Below are 17294 nucleotides of genomic sequence, written 5' to 3' on the forward strand. Positions count from 1 at the left end.
TCTCCTCCCTCTGCAGATGGCTCAGCCTCATCCATTAACTGTTATTGTTTTTCCTGAACATGACATTGATTCAATTTAACACCAATCAATTTCAAACGCTTCTGACATTCAGATCTGACCTTAAGGCAAACGACTCATGAACTATGATCAGAATTAAACTTTTGCTAACGAGGTGATCTCTCAGCCTTGCCCAACAGCAATGTTCGCTAAAAATTAGATCAATTATTATAAGGCAAACAGACCCTAAGTTGATTACCCTGCCCTCACTAATTTGTGTAATTAATAACCAGGCCTGGACTAGAATAAGAAGTTTATTAATCCATATCTACAAGCCGGTAATGAAATTGCATGGGCAGGTCATCCATTTAGATGGTAATGTCTCTGATCAATGCTGCCACACCATACATGTTAATGAGCATTGTTATGAATTGTTACAGTTAGAGCTGTGTGTATGGAGACGTCGGCCTTTTATGTTGTTATGTATGGCAATCAGACGCGTGAAAATGGCAAATCTAATTAGGAATTCCGACTGGAGCGGCTAGGAACACAGAGAGCAGTAGACGGTATCGGAGCTGACAGCTGCCAGCCGGAACGCCGAGTGTCGGAACAAAACCAGCATTCTGCGCCACAACGGGAATGACAGGAAAAAAGGATGTATCACAAACGAATAATTGCACTCTGCGTGGCCTCTTGCCATATAGCACAATAGAACTGCCAGCACAGGAAGAAGATGCTATTGTGTGTGTACAAGCACTCTTTATGAGTTTTACCTTAGAGTCGAGGGATAGACTCGTGTCATCTGCATGGCGATGAGGCTCCTGTTCTCACATTCAGTCTTCCTCTGCAGGCCCTGTGTGGTGGTCCTCTTCTGCATGCAAGACACTGCACTGCATTCATCTGCTAAATTCACACATATAGAGAACTCATTCTAGTTATACGATTCATATATAGAGGGTTTACACTAATTCATAGTATAAGGTTTCCTTATATTATGAATTAGTGTGTTAAAGTTTTATTGTGATGCAAGGGCCTTAAAGATTTGCCATGGGAAAAGTCTGCCACATTGGGGCCATTGGATTCCTTTGAAATTAATATACGTACACTACACTATACGTACACTACCGTTTAAAAGTTTGGGGTCAATACGATTTTTTATGTGGTTTAAAACAAAGTCTCTTTCGATTAAACCCTTCCTTCCGAAATACGAAATGTGCTGTGATTGGTTAGCTGGCCCAGTGTATTGTGATTGGCAGTGCTGAGCGAGTGTACTGGAAACGTCCCGCCCCTCCATTACTGCGAGTTCTTCCCTAGTGTAAATATTAAGGTTATTTCAAACCAATTTGAGCCTGATTCAGATCCTGACAATATTAATGAACAGAAGGGTCGTGCAGAACAGATTTCATGCACAGACTTTGCAAGCACAGATTTACCAGGACATTTCAGAGTGGTATGTTTTTTGTAATTGTATTATACATTATAGATACGATGTTATCAACCATTTAATCATGGTATTTGTCGGAAAACTAAGGTAATACAAACAGTAATCGATCACAAAACCATGGTTAATTTTCCTAAGGAGTGGTGAACCGCCTTACAAAAAAAGCGAGAGCTTACAAAAGCAACAGAAAACAAGCTGTTCTTCATAAAATGTGCAGCGCACTGATAAAAGTTGGGTTTATAATGTTCAGGCTCCAGACTAACTTTTTTTACTAGGAGCGCTGTAGCCCCTGACTGAAAATTTTAGGAGCGCAAGCAGAAAATTTAGGGGCACACCTTGAATCAGCTTGCAATGCAATTATTCAAATTTCCCCCAAAATAACTGTAATACTGACAAATTCTTTAATAATAAATAGACTTAACGTACAGATATTACAGTGTGCAGTTTTATTTTAAGTTCACAGGCTCCAGACTAACATTTGAGGGCAGCGGCACCAGAGCCACTGAGTTCTACAGAAAATATCTGGTAGCACTGGGACTGACAATAAAGCACTAAGCTTAATTTAGGGTGTAGATGAAATTAACTTTAATTATTATCATTCATAATGTCTTAATATTAATTAAAAAGCAAAACGAGTGAAAAAATGTATATTAGGAAGTGAAAATAGCCAATAAGCATCCTACTGTTTACAATGGTATTTTTTCATTTTATTTTTAAATAAGTGTTTAAATAAGAGTTTTGTTTTAGGACAATCTTTGAAGGATGAACAAAAAATGTGTTGGTCATCACATTAAAAATAACATTTATATATGATATTATAGTTTTGAAGTGCTGGAAAAAGATGTGTAGTAGGCTACTTGTACTGTAAGCGTTTGACTATTTCTGTCACAATACCATAGTTATGGTTAGAGTTACTACATTAGCCTAAATCCATGGTGAATGTTGCTGATTTGTGGACTGAAAGCCTTCTATAAGTGTTTCTCCTGGTTTCCACGTCAGCGCTGTTTGATCTGATATCTATGGTTAATAACAGAGAACTCTGCGCCGAATCGGAATGTTTCTCACTGTTATTAATTCTGAGGTGAATTCAATGGATTTCTTCACTGGATCTCCAGAGTCTGGATCTAGTAACAGTGTCGCGTGATCGAAATCGGCCCGCGACTGGCAAGTTCGGGGCGCTGCGCTGTTTTCCGAACTAATAAACGGTCCGTGAAGCATAAATGAGTAGTGCATTTTCGTTCCACTTTCATTTTGTTTGCATTCACTGCTCTGCAACATTGTGGTCGCGCCAGCGCGACCTAAATAAATATTTGGTCGCACCGGCAGGAAAACATGTCGCAAAATTCGACCAATTGGTCGCAATCTGGAGCCCTGAATTAGTTCGTCAGCCTTAGGAAGGTCAAACAAATGAGTTTTGGAAAAAAGCAGTGTCTATTTGATATAGTGACAACATTGTCTTCTCTAATGCAGCTCAACCAGGCCTCGTCCCCTTTTTTCGTGTATTCCGTGGGCGCAGATTATTTAAATGAGTAACATTGTGACTTCATATTCAAATCGCGTTGTAGTCCAAACGAGCCATTTGTTGTAGTTCTTGAAAAGGGGATTCTGTCAAATAAAATATCTCCCTTTGGAGTGGACTCTGAGCTTTGTAAACTTGCAGATCTTTTTTATGCTCAAACAGCAACATTACACACAGCTAAAGTTGAAAAAGTGTTAAAGCATAATAGGACCCCTTTAAAAAGGAAGTGTATATGTGGGGTATATAGAGATATGCCATTCACTCACATTGATTCACTATTTACTACTATTAAATAAACACTAGCAGTTGGAAGTATACATTTGATGAAACCTGAATTTACTGTAAGTGTACTGTAAGTAACACAGTCCTTGTGTCCTAGTAAGTACCTGTAAATAATGCAGCGTTAGAGACAGATGAAAGGAAAAAAGAGAAAATGAAAAGTGCACAGGTGTGCAGTCAAACACACCAGTCCTGCCACAATTGCACACCGATGCTAACTGCTTTTAGCACCTTACACATGCCACTGTGTGTAAGTGTGTGTGATGCCTGTTATAAGCTTAAATATTTTACACATGCATGCTGCATATGTAGCTCTGCAACACCTGTTCTTCAGAGCAAACTGCAGCATCTGCTACACAGCTCATTAATGACTACACAGATACACACCAACATGTATTTCACCAATGTGTATTTTTCTCCCATCTCTCACACCTTTCGCAGTTCGTATTAAACCTCTATAAATTTCCCTTTGATTAGTGAAGACTGTGTTTTACAACTAAAATGACAAAGTCTGATCTAAGTTTGATCACAGGCATCAAGATGATCATTAAGAGCTTGAGATGAAACTTAATCAAAGAGATTGTTTAAAGAAGGGTGAATAAGAAGAGGTAATGCTATCATCAGTCATCATCCCAGCATTACCTGCTCTAGTTTTTGAGCTTTGAAGACGGCCAATAAAAGCTGCTGTTAGGATGAAGTTAAAGTGATTCTCTGGGTTTATATTGGGTTAGTACTGATTGGCTTTAAATTGCTCTGTCTCGAGATTCCCTTTCATCTTTACTGCTGGAAATCACTGTTTTCCTGTTGTCTGAGTAGGTTTAAACATTTACTTTCTCTCTCTCTTACACAGGTTTGCATGGATGTTTTCCCTTGGGAACATGAGGAGGAACAGCTCAAGGAGTGAATTTCAAATAACTAGCACTAAAGCTGAAGAACAAGACACATTGAATCAGTAAACAATTGTCAAATCACAGCCAATGTTTGTATATTTCCATGCTGAGTGCACAGATTATAGGCATGTGCACAATGGAAAACCAGATATAGGCAAAGCTGAAGGCCAACCTGTGAAAGATGCATATTCACACGCAGTGTTAAGAAAGACATGAAGTGATATTTGCTTCTTGCATCACTTTTCATTCATTTTCAACATAGGCCTACTTTATCTTTGTATCAAGAAGGCAGTGGCTCAGAAGCTTCAAGCACTAATGCTACAGACACGGTGACAAAGTTACTAGCTCTAAAACGATGTTTTGAAATTAGTATCAGAGGCTTGGGGTAGTTCTACACACACACGAGCACTTTAAGGACAAAAACCTGACAAATGTCTTCAAAATAAAACATGTGAACAATGTCTTAAAGTAGCTGTGGTATAAGTAGAATTGATTCTGGTCTGTTGAATTATTGAAAAATAATGCAAAGCTAACCCACGTCAATTATTCCTTTGTTCCTTATGTAGGCCTATATTCAATATTATTTATTAGAGTAAGCATTTTAATACATTGCAAAGATGGTTAGTATGGAGTTTTCATAGAGTTCTTAAAATCTTTAATAACGAGTGCCTTCAGTACGGCACTCGGCCGCTACATAAGACAGTTCTCCAGAAACTTTGAATAGGCTACCTTTAGCGTGAAGGTCAATCGTCTTAATGCTGTTTTGTTCTGTTGGAACACTTCCTCAAGATTTAATTTTGTGTGTAATTTTCGCATAATTTCCATAAACTGCGCTGCACCAGAAGTTGTGGTGGCAACTGAGGCTATGCAAATTGTTCTGCTCATTAGAAAACGCAAAATACACCACAGTCACCATCTCAACCTACCTAGCGCCACTTTTCAGCATTATGGTTACTGACAAAAACACAAAATAAAACGTAACTTCAACATTTATTAATTCCCATGCAAAGCATGCTGGAAAATAGAAATCATCTGGCCATTTTCAGTTAATGGCAACAATTTTTTTTTTCATGTAGTCCCAACATAAATGGAACCCCTTTAACCCGAAGTGTTACTCCAAATGCGGAATTATTTACGGAGTAGAATACAAAAAGCGTAATTGTTTGGGGCGAGATCCCCAAACAATTACGTTTTTGTACCTGAAGCTGGCAAGCCCCATATGTAAATATAGGCCTAATTTGTCACGTTTTCGCTCGTAACTTCATGATCGTGGAAAATAACATAATTTTATTTACAGCAGATTCTCACAATACGACACATAAAACTCCACAGGCGCTAACTATAAACAAATAGCTTTATGTAAAAATGTAGCGGGGTCACGGGGCGCTTTCGCTCGTAACTTCATTAAACATGCACAGATAGTAGAAAATGGCACATTACTTACAGTGGATGCTCCCAACTGAAATGAGTCCAAAATCAACAAAATCCATCGATAACGAGGAACAACCATTTTAAAAATGCCGATTATTGCTGTCAAGGGCTAAACAAAAAGGTTACAAATGATGTAACTTTTGATTACTTAAAGGTGCACTGTGTAATATTTAGGAGGATCTGTAGACAGAAATGCAATATCATACCTTACATAATGAACCGTTATGTTTTTATTACCTTAGAATGAGCCAGACGACGATATATTTTTCTGTCGGCCACTGTAACTTGTTGGTTGCAATTCGCAACCTCACCACTAGATGCCGCTAAAAATTACACAGTGCACCTTTAATGCTATCACCACAAAATTTGATCCAGATGCAGCTCATATATTTTACAAAAAAAAAAAATTATCCTCCTACTTAATTTCCTTCCTGGGTTATTGCATGTCAAATAAGAAAGACAATTATTTATCATTATAGCTTTTATCAGCAGTTTCTCAGCATGATAATGTCCAAGAAATGTGTTCTGTTAGCTTATTGAACAAGCAACAAAATCATTTTTTGAGTCCGCAAAGCAAAAGCACACATTTAAACCAATCATTATATTCCTGAACTATCATCGGGAGTGTGAACAACAACAGCAGATCTTCTGTTTGTCAGAATCAAAGTTGACAGAGAAGGAAACCATATGCTTTGATTTTATTTGACATTCACCCCCCAAGGCAATAATGGTGAGAATGGCAATACTGTTCTCCATCTGGTCAGGTAGCGCCAGTGTAGGGTAAATTAGCACGTGGCACACAGCAGGCATATGCCACAGCATAAAGCTACAAGAGAGCATTGTGAGCCAGCTGTTGTGACGACAAATACTAGAATGACAATTGTGCAGTTCGCAGGCTTGAAATGGACGTGAAACGACAAGACTAAAAGGCAGAGATGTGTTGGGTGTTGCTTAAGTGGAGTGTACATTTTTATTTGTGAGAAACAATTTATAAAACTCCAACAGACTTAATTATGAGTTTCCAAATGCACAGTTGACGAAAAACACTTTATTTTAATGTGTCCTTGTTACACGTTACATTACTATTGTAACAAGAGTAAATTATCGATAATTACTAGCAACTAACACTAAACCAACCCCTTAACCTATAGTAAGTGCATGCTGTTAATTAATTACTCAGTACTTATTTGTGTAATTACACCATAACAAGGGCACATTAAAATAACCCAGAAATGTATATGGCTACATCTACTGGTACAACTGAACATGTAATGGCCATGACCATACGAGGTCATCAGGGGCGGAGACTCAAATGTGGTGTGTGTGTGTGTGTGTCTCCAGTTGCTGAGCCTTCACTACACATCAGCCCCATCTGTCCAGCGTTGGTGTGTTTGCTTTCGAGACCACATCATGCCCCGGCCGTGACACCATGTTAATGAGATCCACAGAGGTGACAGGTGAAAGCAGCAGCACCGCTGGCAGTAGACAAATCCCCACACAAACACTCGCAGACTTATGACAACACTGAAGGCAATGGACATCCAAACACACCTCTCCCGCCTGCCTGCAGAAGACAGTCTACAAACACACTTTCACACACGTGGCAGATGAAAACACTGTTGGCATCAAAGCACAAATGCTGCACACATCTCGGTGACATGCAAAGACAGAGATTCTCACAGCTTGGTGGCACATCTGTCAACTTTTCAAGGTAAATATCCACTTCACATACACACACAAACTGCACTCCTTCTTCTTGCTTGTCTTCACTTCTATTTATAAAAAAAAAAAAAAAAAAAACTTTTTACCAGACATAATCCCAAATGAGCAAATCAAAAGCAGTGCAGCCATTACCACAAAGAGCTGTTTTCAAAATGGCGTTTTAATTTAGTTAACATTTAGGTGAACAGCACAGAGATAATAAAGTCCACCTGGCTTCATTTTACAAGTACACCAGTCGTCATCCTTTCTCCCATTACAGCCGCTCACGGAGAATCTCTCCCATAGTGTACGGTTACATTAGCAGAGATTAAAAAACAATCCCAGTGCATGTTTCTTTTCATAGCTCTTCAGTTATAACCAGGCTGTGTAAACAATCCAGTAACCCATAGGTAAAGTGTGCATGGTACATCAAACCAGTATTTCGATGAACAGTGTTACTGCGAATTTGCCAACAGTGCTGCAGTATAGCATGAGACAGCTCTTGCCCATTCAACCTCAGCAGTGAACACTCAAACCAGAGCATGGCATTTACAAACAGGAACTTGAATCAGCTTCTTGTCCTTGACTGCAAAACTATAACTTTTTGAATATCATAATGTTATCATAATACTTGCAAAAATTGACTTGTATCTGTAACAAGTAACATACTGATATTTTTACCACTTCGAGAGCATGGCCTGGGGAGCTGCTATTATTTTTTGATATTTAAAAAAAAAACATAATATCTATATTTTAAAAAAAAATAATTATAATAAAAATGAAATAACTCCTAATTCAACAAGAAAAAGCTCAATTATATTATTCTTCATGTCAAAAAAAATTTGTGTGCTTAATCACCTCATTCGTCGGACCAGTGCATGGCAGTCGAGGGCTTTATGTATGTGAACACACCTGACAAAGACTTCACAGCAAAATATAAAGGCAAAAAACAGGGACCACACACAGACCGTCTGAACTATGATTAATGCTGGATGCTGGATGCTGCAGTGCATTAAAATGGGTCGTTGATGAGTGGAAGCATTCAGACGGAAGGGAGACATCTCGTTTTGGTCCTTCATCCAAGGCTTTATTTACAGGGGTAGAGTATGTTGCCGTTTGGAGGGGTCAGTTCTGGTGGGAGGAGGAGAATGTTAAGCCATCAGGTGAGTGAGTGTCTGCGATATGCTGGAAAGGGCTGGAAAGATCGTGGATTCTCTCCATGTAGCAAAAACGCCACTCCGAACACTCGAGAGCTTGAGCTCAGTCAAAGACGGCACAAATCAGAAAAAACAACAACACTTCAACAAACACACAAACTCATACGCTCTCACACAGTGCAAATAGGCTTTTTCCTTCATTCTCTTGATCTCGCCTTCGCTCATATGGCCGTATTTACCCTGCGGTATTTACAGAGATGCAGAAGAGAGGATGAGGCAACTGGACATGGGATATTCAATCTTGAGTGCGTCTTCCTGGGCACTTTTCTTCTTTTTTTCTTCCTCATTCTCTCTTCACCACAGCCCCTTTGTTCCCTCGTTCCGTAATCTCTCTCCTTCTCGGCCATTTTCTTTCCTACCTTTCCGTCCGTCTTTATTTCTCCCTCTCTATTTATAGAGGCTCATGGTAGGACTCTGGTACATGCACATATAGGCGTCACAGAGAAGTCTGCGTGCATAGCCCTGGATGTTCTTGGGGTCCAGCGCGTGGAGTTCCTCCGGGGTCATCTTCAGGTAGGCCCCTACTTCTGGGCACGGGGACACCTGTGGGATGTTAAACCCGTTCTGACCACCTGCCACCAAAAACAGAGAAAATGAGTTAGAAAAAAAACAAACAAAAAAGAGTTAGCGACAGTAAATAAAAAAAAAGGTACGAATGGTGCATCAATTTATTATTGTGACTCAAAAATGAGTGAAAGTTCAATTAAAAAAAATTAAAAAAGTCCTCTGTACCGTCGCGGTCAGCCATACTATCGAAGAACAGCCAGGCCGAGTCTGCGGATCCGTATTTGACAAAGGCGACATAGTGGCTTGTCTCAATGCAGAGCACGGCAAACAGCTCCATCTGCTGGTGAGGATAAGATCCCTGCCTCCACACTGACTCCTGCAGCTCTTTAGGGACAGATAACTTAACATACCGATGAGACTTACGCCGTGGGTGCAGATGTACCTAAAGGTCCAGGAAGTGAACACATATTCAGTGTCAAATATTCGGAAAAAACAGGTACACACATATATGCACATTAATCTATATTTAACCACTGTAAGGAACTGTTATAGTTGTCTGAACTTAGGTAAATGCGTTTGAACAATGATTTATTTGGAAAAGCCTCCATCTAGTGGATATCAAAGGTATTGCAGACAAGATGAGCGCGAGAAGAGCACCTTTGTGCTTAAACGTGCATATGTCCGTGTGTGTGTCCTACCTGTGTATTGCACTTTTCACAGAACTGCTTTATCTTTCCTGGTGTGATGTCACAATCTTCGTAGCACTCTCTGCACTCGTAAAGAGCCAAACAACCACAGATTCGACATTCTCTAGGGGCTGACAAAAACATTTGTTATATCGTTTTCCTTTAAACACTGAAAACACAGAGCACAGCTAGAATGATACATTACTATAAAATGAGTTCTTTATCTCAAACACAGATTCATTACTTTGGTATGTGAAATTTTATTCAAATAACTGCAGTTATTGAACTGACTCACTGTCATCTAATAGATCTGTGATGTCAAGCTCCAAAGAAGGGAAGATCTTATTAAACATCTTAAAGTCCTTCCCAAAGCGAGGCATCTGAATTATAAGGCAAGAAGGGGCCTGGACAGAAACAAACAAACAAGAACATGACAGCCCCCTTCATTTGTCCTAAGCAACAATATTTGGATGTGTAAATTCTCCTCTGAATGCATCTTTCTCTTTTAATTTTGTGATTGTTCTGTGTGCTTATTTGGAGAAATTCAACATTGAATTTATAAAATAATAATAGTAGTAGTAGTCATATAAAGTGCAGTATAAATGTAAAAGTTCAGAAATAGTACCTCAAATTGATTTAACAATTACTCTACCATTCGACAATTTGGGGTCAGTAAGATTTTTTTTTTAAATGATCATTTTATTTAACAAGGTCCAAAATTGATTAAAAGTAACAATAAAGACATTAATAATGTAACAAAAGATTTATATTTATTTATATAAATAAATGCTGTTTTTTTTTTTACTTTCTATCTATCAAAGAATCCTAAAAATATATCATGGTTCAAATCTGATAATAATAAGAATTAGTTTGCATCAAATCAGCATATTAGATTGATTTCTAAAGGATCATGTGACACTGAAGACTGGAAGACACCGCTTTAAAAAAATACACTTTAAAATATACTCACATAGAAAACTTTCAAAATATTATTGTTTTTACTGTATTTTTGATCCAATAAATGCATCCTTTGTGAGCATAAAAAAGTTCTTTCAAAAACATTTTACTGACCTCAAACCTTTTAAGTGAGTTTATATATTAAAAAATGTAAAAGATTTTTATTAAGATATTATAAAGAACAATAAAATATGGAAGTAAAAGTGGCCTCTCCACTAACTACAGTCAAACCAAAATTTATTCAGACACCTTCAACATTTCTCACATTATCACATTTTATTCGCTATAGTTTCGAAAATGGTAATAAAATATGACAAGAACTCAAGAGTTATCAAATCAGTTGATATTTCACTGGTTTTGGCCATCCTTCTGTTAGACTGTCTCACAAATGAATCAGGTTGAATAGCTGTCAACTGTCATCTGTTAAATTTGAGTACACAATTAGATAATACCAATTACTAAAGCAATGCTTAATTTTGTTCAGTCTGTGGTGTCAAAAGGTCACATTAGCAATTAAAGAAAAAATACTTAAGCAAAACATGGTCACGTCAAAGTGTCTGAATAATATTTGGTCCCAAATTTGTATAAATTTTACTGGTAGTCCACTGTATGAAGAATTTTTGGGTATAATATGTCACAGTTTACTTTATTTTGCTATCCTCACTTACAAAAATGAATTATAGTATGCTGCACCTGCTAGTAAAAAAATATCAGAAATTTTATCTGGTGTCTGAATAATTTTTGATTTGACTGTATATGGTTATCAATGATACAGAGCATGCCTTGTGTACATACCTCTGCAAATTTGAGATCACTGTTGATAAAGGACCACTCCAGAAGTTGCTGGCTGGTTGGCACCATAACTTTATCTTTCTTGTCCATAAAGATTTGATAGAAGTAACAGTCCTGAACCTTCTGCCCTGCAGACCTGCAAAAGATAAGATAAAAGATAAAAACACCACTTTTTAATACTAGCTTTGTTGAGTTCCCAAATATGCTGATTCTAGCATGGAGTTGAAGGGTGTGTGAGAGGCGCACCGAAGTTTGAGAAGAGGGTCGACTCTCAGGATGTGATGAAACAGGATGTTGAGGAACTCCTCAGGATCTGAACAGAGAGAATAACTTATTTCAATCCACACCATACAAATCAAAATGTGAAATAACTTAAAACAATGAATCTATTAATTATTTGTAGTTAATACGCAGACCTTAATAAAATAAATGTTTGGTTTTTTAGGTGTTTAATATATATCCCATTGAGGTCCCACATAATTTAAACATGCAGTAAAACAAATATTTAGCATTTAATACATTTTTGGTGCTATAGATCATGTGTGTTTTGATGAACAACTAGGTTTTGAAAAAATTAGCATCCTTAAAATGAATGACTTTTTCTGTAACGTTTTTTTTACTCTGCTTGTGCAAAGGATGTAATGTTCTATGTGTCATAACCAGTGTTGGGAAAGTTCACTTTCTACATGAACTATTTCAAAGTTCAGTTCACAAATTTTAAAATGAACTAGTTCAGTTCATAGTTCATAGTTCAAAATTTTGAACTAAGTTCACAGTTCCAAAAATGAACTAGTTCATAGTTCTTTTTTTTTCATATGTTGCTACGAGCTTTTTTTTTTTTTTTTTTTTTAATATTTTCACTGCCCATATAGAACCACAGACAGCAATTATTAAAAACGTGCTGCTTGAATGGTCTTTTTTAATGAGGAATTATTAAAAGAAAAACAGGACAGTAGTCCTTAAGGTGCAAATGTTTTTTCAATTTTAATAATTTTCCATTTCAGTACATACTAAAAAGCAATACTGGAATCCTGGAAAAATATACCAGGCAGGTTCAACAAGTGCGGATTTTCTTTTCCTTTCAAAGTTTGCACAGAAATGTACGATTTTTCCCAATCCTCACCGACCTTGTCATAAAACTCGTTTAAATGATCATACGACGCCTCCATGCTGCTTTTTGTTTTGATGACGCATGCGGCGGCGCGACACTGGTGGCTGGTGTTGCCAGATTGGGTGTTTTTTACATATTAAGGCCTGTTTACGGTGTGTTTTAGCCGGGTTTTCTCCTGAAAGGCTCTATAGAAATCTGGCACCCTATTGAACGAAGTTAAACTGAGAGAGCGTGCCGTTCACAGACACCAGAATGAACGAGTTCACAGTAACGTTCATCAGACAGTATTACGGTACGTTCAGTTCACATTCGCCCAAAATATGAAAAAAATCAGGCACAACAGTGGTCATAACAGGGCTGTGTGTGATAGCTTCATAAAAGCACAAAGTGGACATAACTGTGCCACCTGTGTTTCAGTATGGAAGCACACTGTTCCCAAAAACAGCAGGATGTACTCAAAATAAAAGTAAATGGGAAAAATCCATTCCCAGACCACTTGGTATAATAATAACAGTTTTTGAGGGGATACTACAGTATGTTTTATGTTTTAACAACTAAGAACAAGATCTCTGATATAGTTTTGCAGTCGTATTGTGTAACTGAAAACATTATTTCTTCATATTTCATAGTATAGAGTTAGCTTGGAAATCCAGACCTAAATCTGAAAGATTAATGGTCTGGCATCGACTAATGAAAATCGGCCAGCTCGAGGGGCGGCACCAAGCATGCATTTGAAAATCTCACTGCACGGAATTGGATAACACTACGACCAATCACAACAAGCCCCATATGCTTAGCTACCAGCGGAGCTAACTGGTAGATTAGACTCTTGCCATATCCGGTCAGCAAAACAGCAAAAACGCCATTCTTGCAAAGGAACGATTCGAGTGCCGTCTTCTGTTCCTCTTTTAGATAAAAGCCAAGTCTAATTTGTTCATTGTAGCGGCCAAAGCCGTTTCAAACAACTGGTGTTCATCCATAGCCATCTTGCAATGCTTATAATGACTTCGACACAGCGCTGTCGTCATCTATTTAGCTCGCCTCTGGCCCGCCTATATCAGATAACCTGATGTGATTGGTGCAGCTCGGATACAAGGGCATATTTAATGAGCATCATTACTCGACGCCAGAGTAAACTCGCTGAGCAAATTCAACTTGTGCTCTCGCGAGAACTCTGGATTTCCAGGGTAAGTATAGAGTACTGTTTTCCAAACAATACAATGTAGTATCAACATTTCCTGTAAAAAAATCATGTGGATAAACCTCTAATAATTAATTCTCTATTTGTGTTGTTCCTCAATATTGCAGATGCTCAAAATGAAAATAAATCAACTGCTGAATAAAACACTGTAATTTTTATTTGCACCTACAGAGGGCAGTATCAATACATTTCTTCTACAGTGACTTTTCTCACCCTTCTCTTCTGAAGTGAATCCTGACGCCGCCTCCACTTTCTCCAATATCCTCCTAAGTTTCATGATTTTAGTGGCGCACACGTAGCCATGTCTAAAAAATACACATGAACACAGATTAATAAAAGATTATGTCACAGAGAATAGGTAAAAGAGAATTTGGATGAATATTTAGATGCACAATATTATATTGGCTACTAGAGATGAAGCAGCCAAATAATGTGTGGTAATAAACCGTGTTTCACTCACATTCGTAGTGGGTTGACTATTTCTGTGCGCAGTAACTCTTGAGTCTCTTTGTAATATTCTACATCAGTCTTGGATCTTGGCCTTAAGAGTACTGTATCCAACACAGAACTAAAAGAAAATAAACTGACATACAGAGAGAGACAGAGAAATACTTACAAATGTAACATTAAATATTAGTTTATAATCTGTTAAGCATCTTCTATGCATTGCATGTCAAACAAATGTAATATGTAATGCGTAAAGTAATGTACTTAAGTCTCTGTGTAGATATCATGGAGATACAGAGATATTAAACACTTATGTGTGTGTAGTGTACTGATTTGACCTACATTATGAGGACCATCCTTATATTGTAGTGTGTATTCAGGTTTCAGGCCACAGCCCCTACATTATAAGCACATGCCGATGTCCTTGAAATTCAAAAAGCTAAATAAACATTCTAAATAATTATTTATTAAAAACGTAAAAATGCATAACGTTTTTTAGGGTAGGTTTAGGATTAGGGGCTAAGAAATGTCATTAGCTCAGTATAAAAACCATTACACCATAAATGTTTTGAATGTCCTCATTGGACTACCAACATGTCTGTCTGTCTGTCTGTCTGTGTGCGTGCGTGTGTGTTCACCAGAACAGCGTAGAGTCCAGATAGCAGGAGTTATAATGTCCTTGAATTCCTTTCTTCTTCCCCACCATCACCTCCAAACCGTCATTCTCCGTCCGAGGAGGAGTGTTCTCATTAACCACTTCACTCAGATAACCCCCAAAAGCTGCAGCAAAACATACTGATGAGTCACATCAATCAAGTACAATATGAGCTTCAATGCTCTGAGATTTAAAAAAATGGGTTCTGAACATCAAAACATGTTAAGCTCTACTGACAGCATTTGTGGCATAAAGTTAATTACTACATATACCACAAAAAGTCAACTTCAACTTTCAGTTAACAAAATATACAATATAAAAACATGCTATTTTCAGAGTATAGTCACAAAACAGTTTTATTGTACATGTTAACAAAAAAAAGTGTGACAGAATCACTTCCTACTCTTTATCTGTGCAAAGTTTTATTCAAACTGTTTTGTCATGGAGAAGTAAGCTTATGCATAATTCACAAAAAGATATTAGAAAAGGATGTGATATACACCTATCAGTAAACCACTGTAAACTTCAATGCAAACTTCACCCACACGTCTGTAACACATAACCGGTAAGTTCATCCACTTTGAAAAATATTTGCACACAAGAACTGTACAGATAAAAAAATAAACATTCCTTTAACAAAAATACTGCTTTTAAACCCTCTGGAATGCTGGTTCATTCACTGTTAAGCCAAAAGTATATTTCCCTTGCCTGCATTCGGCTCCAGCCCGCAAAGTCTTCGTAATGTAATTTTCATCATCAGCAAATAATTTTAGCGCTCAAACACAAAGGTCCACAAGGTAGTGTGCACGCACCAGATACGTCTAACCATGTTCAGGGTCAATAGAGTGTACTTTTAAGGGCTTGCGCTCTCAATAATGTACTAGACAGAGCGGAATGTGGAAAAAGAAGAATACCTGGGCCTTTAATATGTTAAAGGGATAGTTCGCCTGAAAATGAAAATTCTGTCATCATTTACTCCCCCTCAAGTTGTTTCAAACCTGTATGAATTTCTTTTTTCTGCTGAACACAAAAGAAGATATTTTGAAAAATGTCGGTAACCAAACAGTTGATGGACCCCATTGACTTCCATGGTATTTTTTTTTCCTACTATGGAAGTCAATGGGGTCCATCAACTGTTTGGTTACCGACATTTTTCAAAATATCTTCTTTTGTGTTCAGCAGAAAAAAGAAATTCATACAGGTTTGAAACAACTTGAGGGGGAGTAAATGATGACAGAATTTTCATTTTTGGGCAAACTATCCCTTTAATGTAACTGCAATATCTGCTCTAGATCAGGCCCTTCCTATCAGAGCATGCGACACAACTCCTTGTCCAAGCTCTTGTTCGATCCAGACGGGACTAATGTAATGCTCTCTTAGCAGGGCTTCCAGCTTGCACTGTCAAACCTCTGCATCTGATCCAGAATGCTGCAGCAAGAGTGATCTTTAACAAGCTGAAGAGAGTGTACTGTACGTCACACCTCTCCTCATCAATTTGTACAGGTTGCCTATAGCCGCTAACATCAAATTCAAGGTGCAGTCATTTGCCTATAGAACGACCACTGGCTCTGCACCCCTATACCTAATCTCACCACTTCAAACTTGTATGCCCTCCAGAAGCTTCCGTTCTGCAAGTAAAGGGTGTCTTGTGGTGCCATCCCAAAGAGGCACAAAATCACTTTCACTGATCTTTACCTGAAGTGTTCCCTGCTGGTGGAATGACCTGCCTAACTCAACCTGAGCTGCTGAGTATTTAGCCACTTTCAAAAAACGGCTAAAGATGTGTCCATCATCAAAGAAGACCATCATCTATTTCGTCAATACTTCACCAATAACTATTAACACTTACTATACTATTCTGTACATCTATTTATTTTTTATTTGTTAAAAAAAACTTGCTACATGTACTGTGATAGACTAACTAGGATTAGTCACAGCACTTACATATTGTTGCCCTATTGTTGGATATTGCTTTGGATAAAAGCGTCTGCTAAATGATTGAATGTAAAAGTAAACAATACTGTAGGCTTAATAACCGTATGCACTGACTCATCTCTGAAACTTGAAGTGTGTTTATTACCTATGGAGTTGCATCGTTCTATGGGGTTGGGTGAATGATGTAAGGATGGGAATCGTGAGTCTGGCCTGCAACACTTCAGTTTAACAAACAGGGCTTTCTTTGGTGGACACGTGAAATAACGAATCCCTTTAAATGTGCCATCAGTGCAGCCCACACACTCCTCCTCCTAAACACACACATAAAAAACAAACAGTTTATAATATAGCAAATGTATATACACTAATATACACTCCCTTTCAACAATTTGGGATTGGCAGGAATTTTTTATCTTTTGGAAATAAGTCTCTTAAGTTCACCAAGACTGCATTCATTTGATCAAAAATACAATGAAAACGATAATATTGTGAAACATTATTACAATTTAAAATAATTATATTTATTAT

At 37.8% G+C, this 17294-nt stretch overlaps 1 protein-coding gene across 2 annotated transcripts in view; it reads right to left on the reverse strand.

Moving 5' to 3' along the window:
* Positions 1 to 8698: 8698 nt before the first annotated feature.
* The window catches only part of cyld (cylindromatosis (turban tumor syndrome)), a 34685-nt gene continuing 26089 nt past the window's right edge, over positions 8699 to 17294 (reverse strand). For both annotated transcript variants that reach the window (XM_084108534.1, XM_084108533.1), the window contains 10 exons: positions 16912 to 17077; positions 14815 to 14956; positions 14190 to 14312; positions 13943 to 14034; positions 11664 to 11730; positions 11421 to 11553; positions 9964 to 10072; positions 9681 to 9799; positions 9208 to 9424; positions 8699 to 9047 (listed from right to left, as the gene is read on the reverse strand). In XM_084108534.1, coding sequence (XP_083964660.1) covers positions 8863 to 9047; positions 9208 to 9424; positions 9681 to 9799; positions 9964 to 10072; positions 11421 to 11553; positions 11664 to 11730; positions 13943 to 14034; positions 14190 to 14312; positions 14815 to 14956; positions 16912 to 17077 — 1353 coding nt within the window. In that variant the 3' untranslated portion in view covers positions 8699 to 8862. The remainder of the gene's footprint in view (positions 9048 to 9207; positions 9425 to 9680; positions 9800 to 9963; positions 10073 to 11420; positions 11554 to 11663; positions 11731 to 13942; positions 14035 to 14189; positions 14313 to 14814; positions 14957 to 16911; positions 17078 to 17294) is intronic.

The sequence above is a fragment of the Abramis brama genome (genome assembly GCF_963993115.1).
Source record: "Abramis brama genome assembly, chromosome: 3".
In the NCBI taxonomy this organism is placed as follows: Eukaryota; Metazoa; Chordata; class Actinopteri; order Cypriniformes; family Leuciscidae; genus Abramis; species Abramis brama.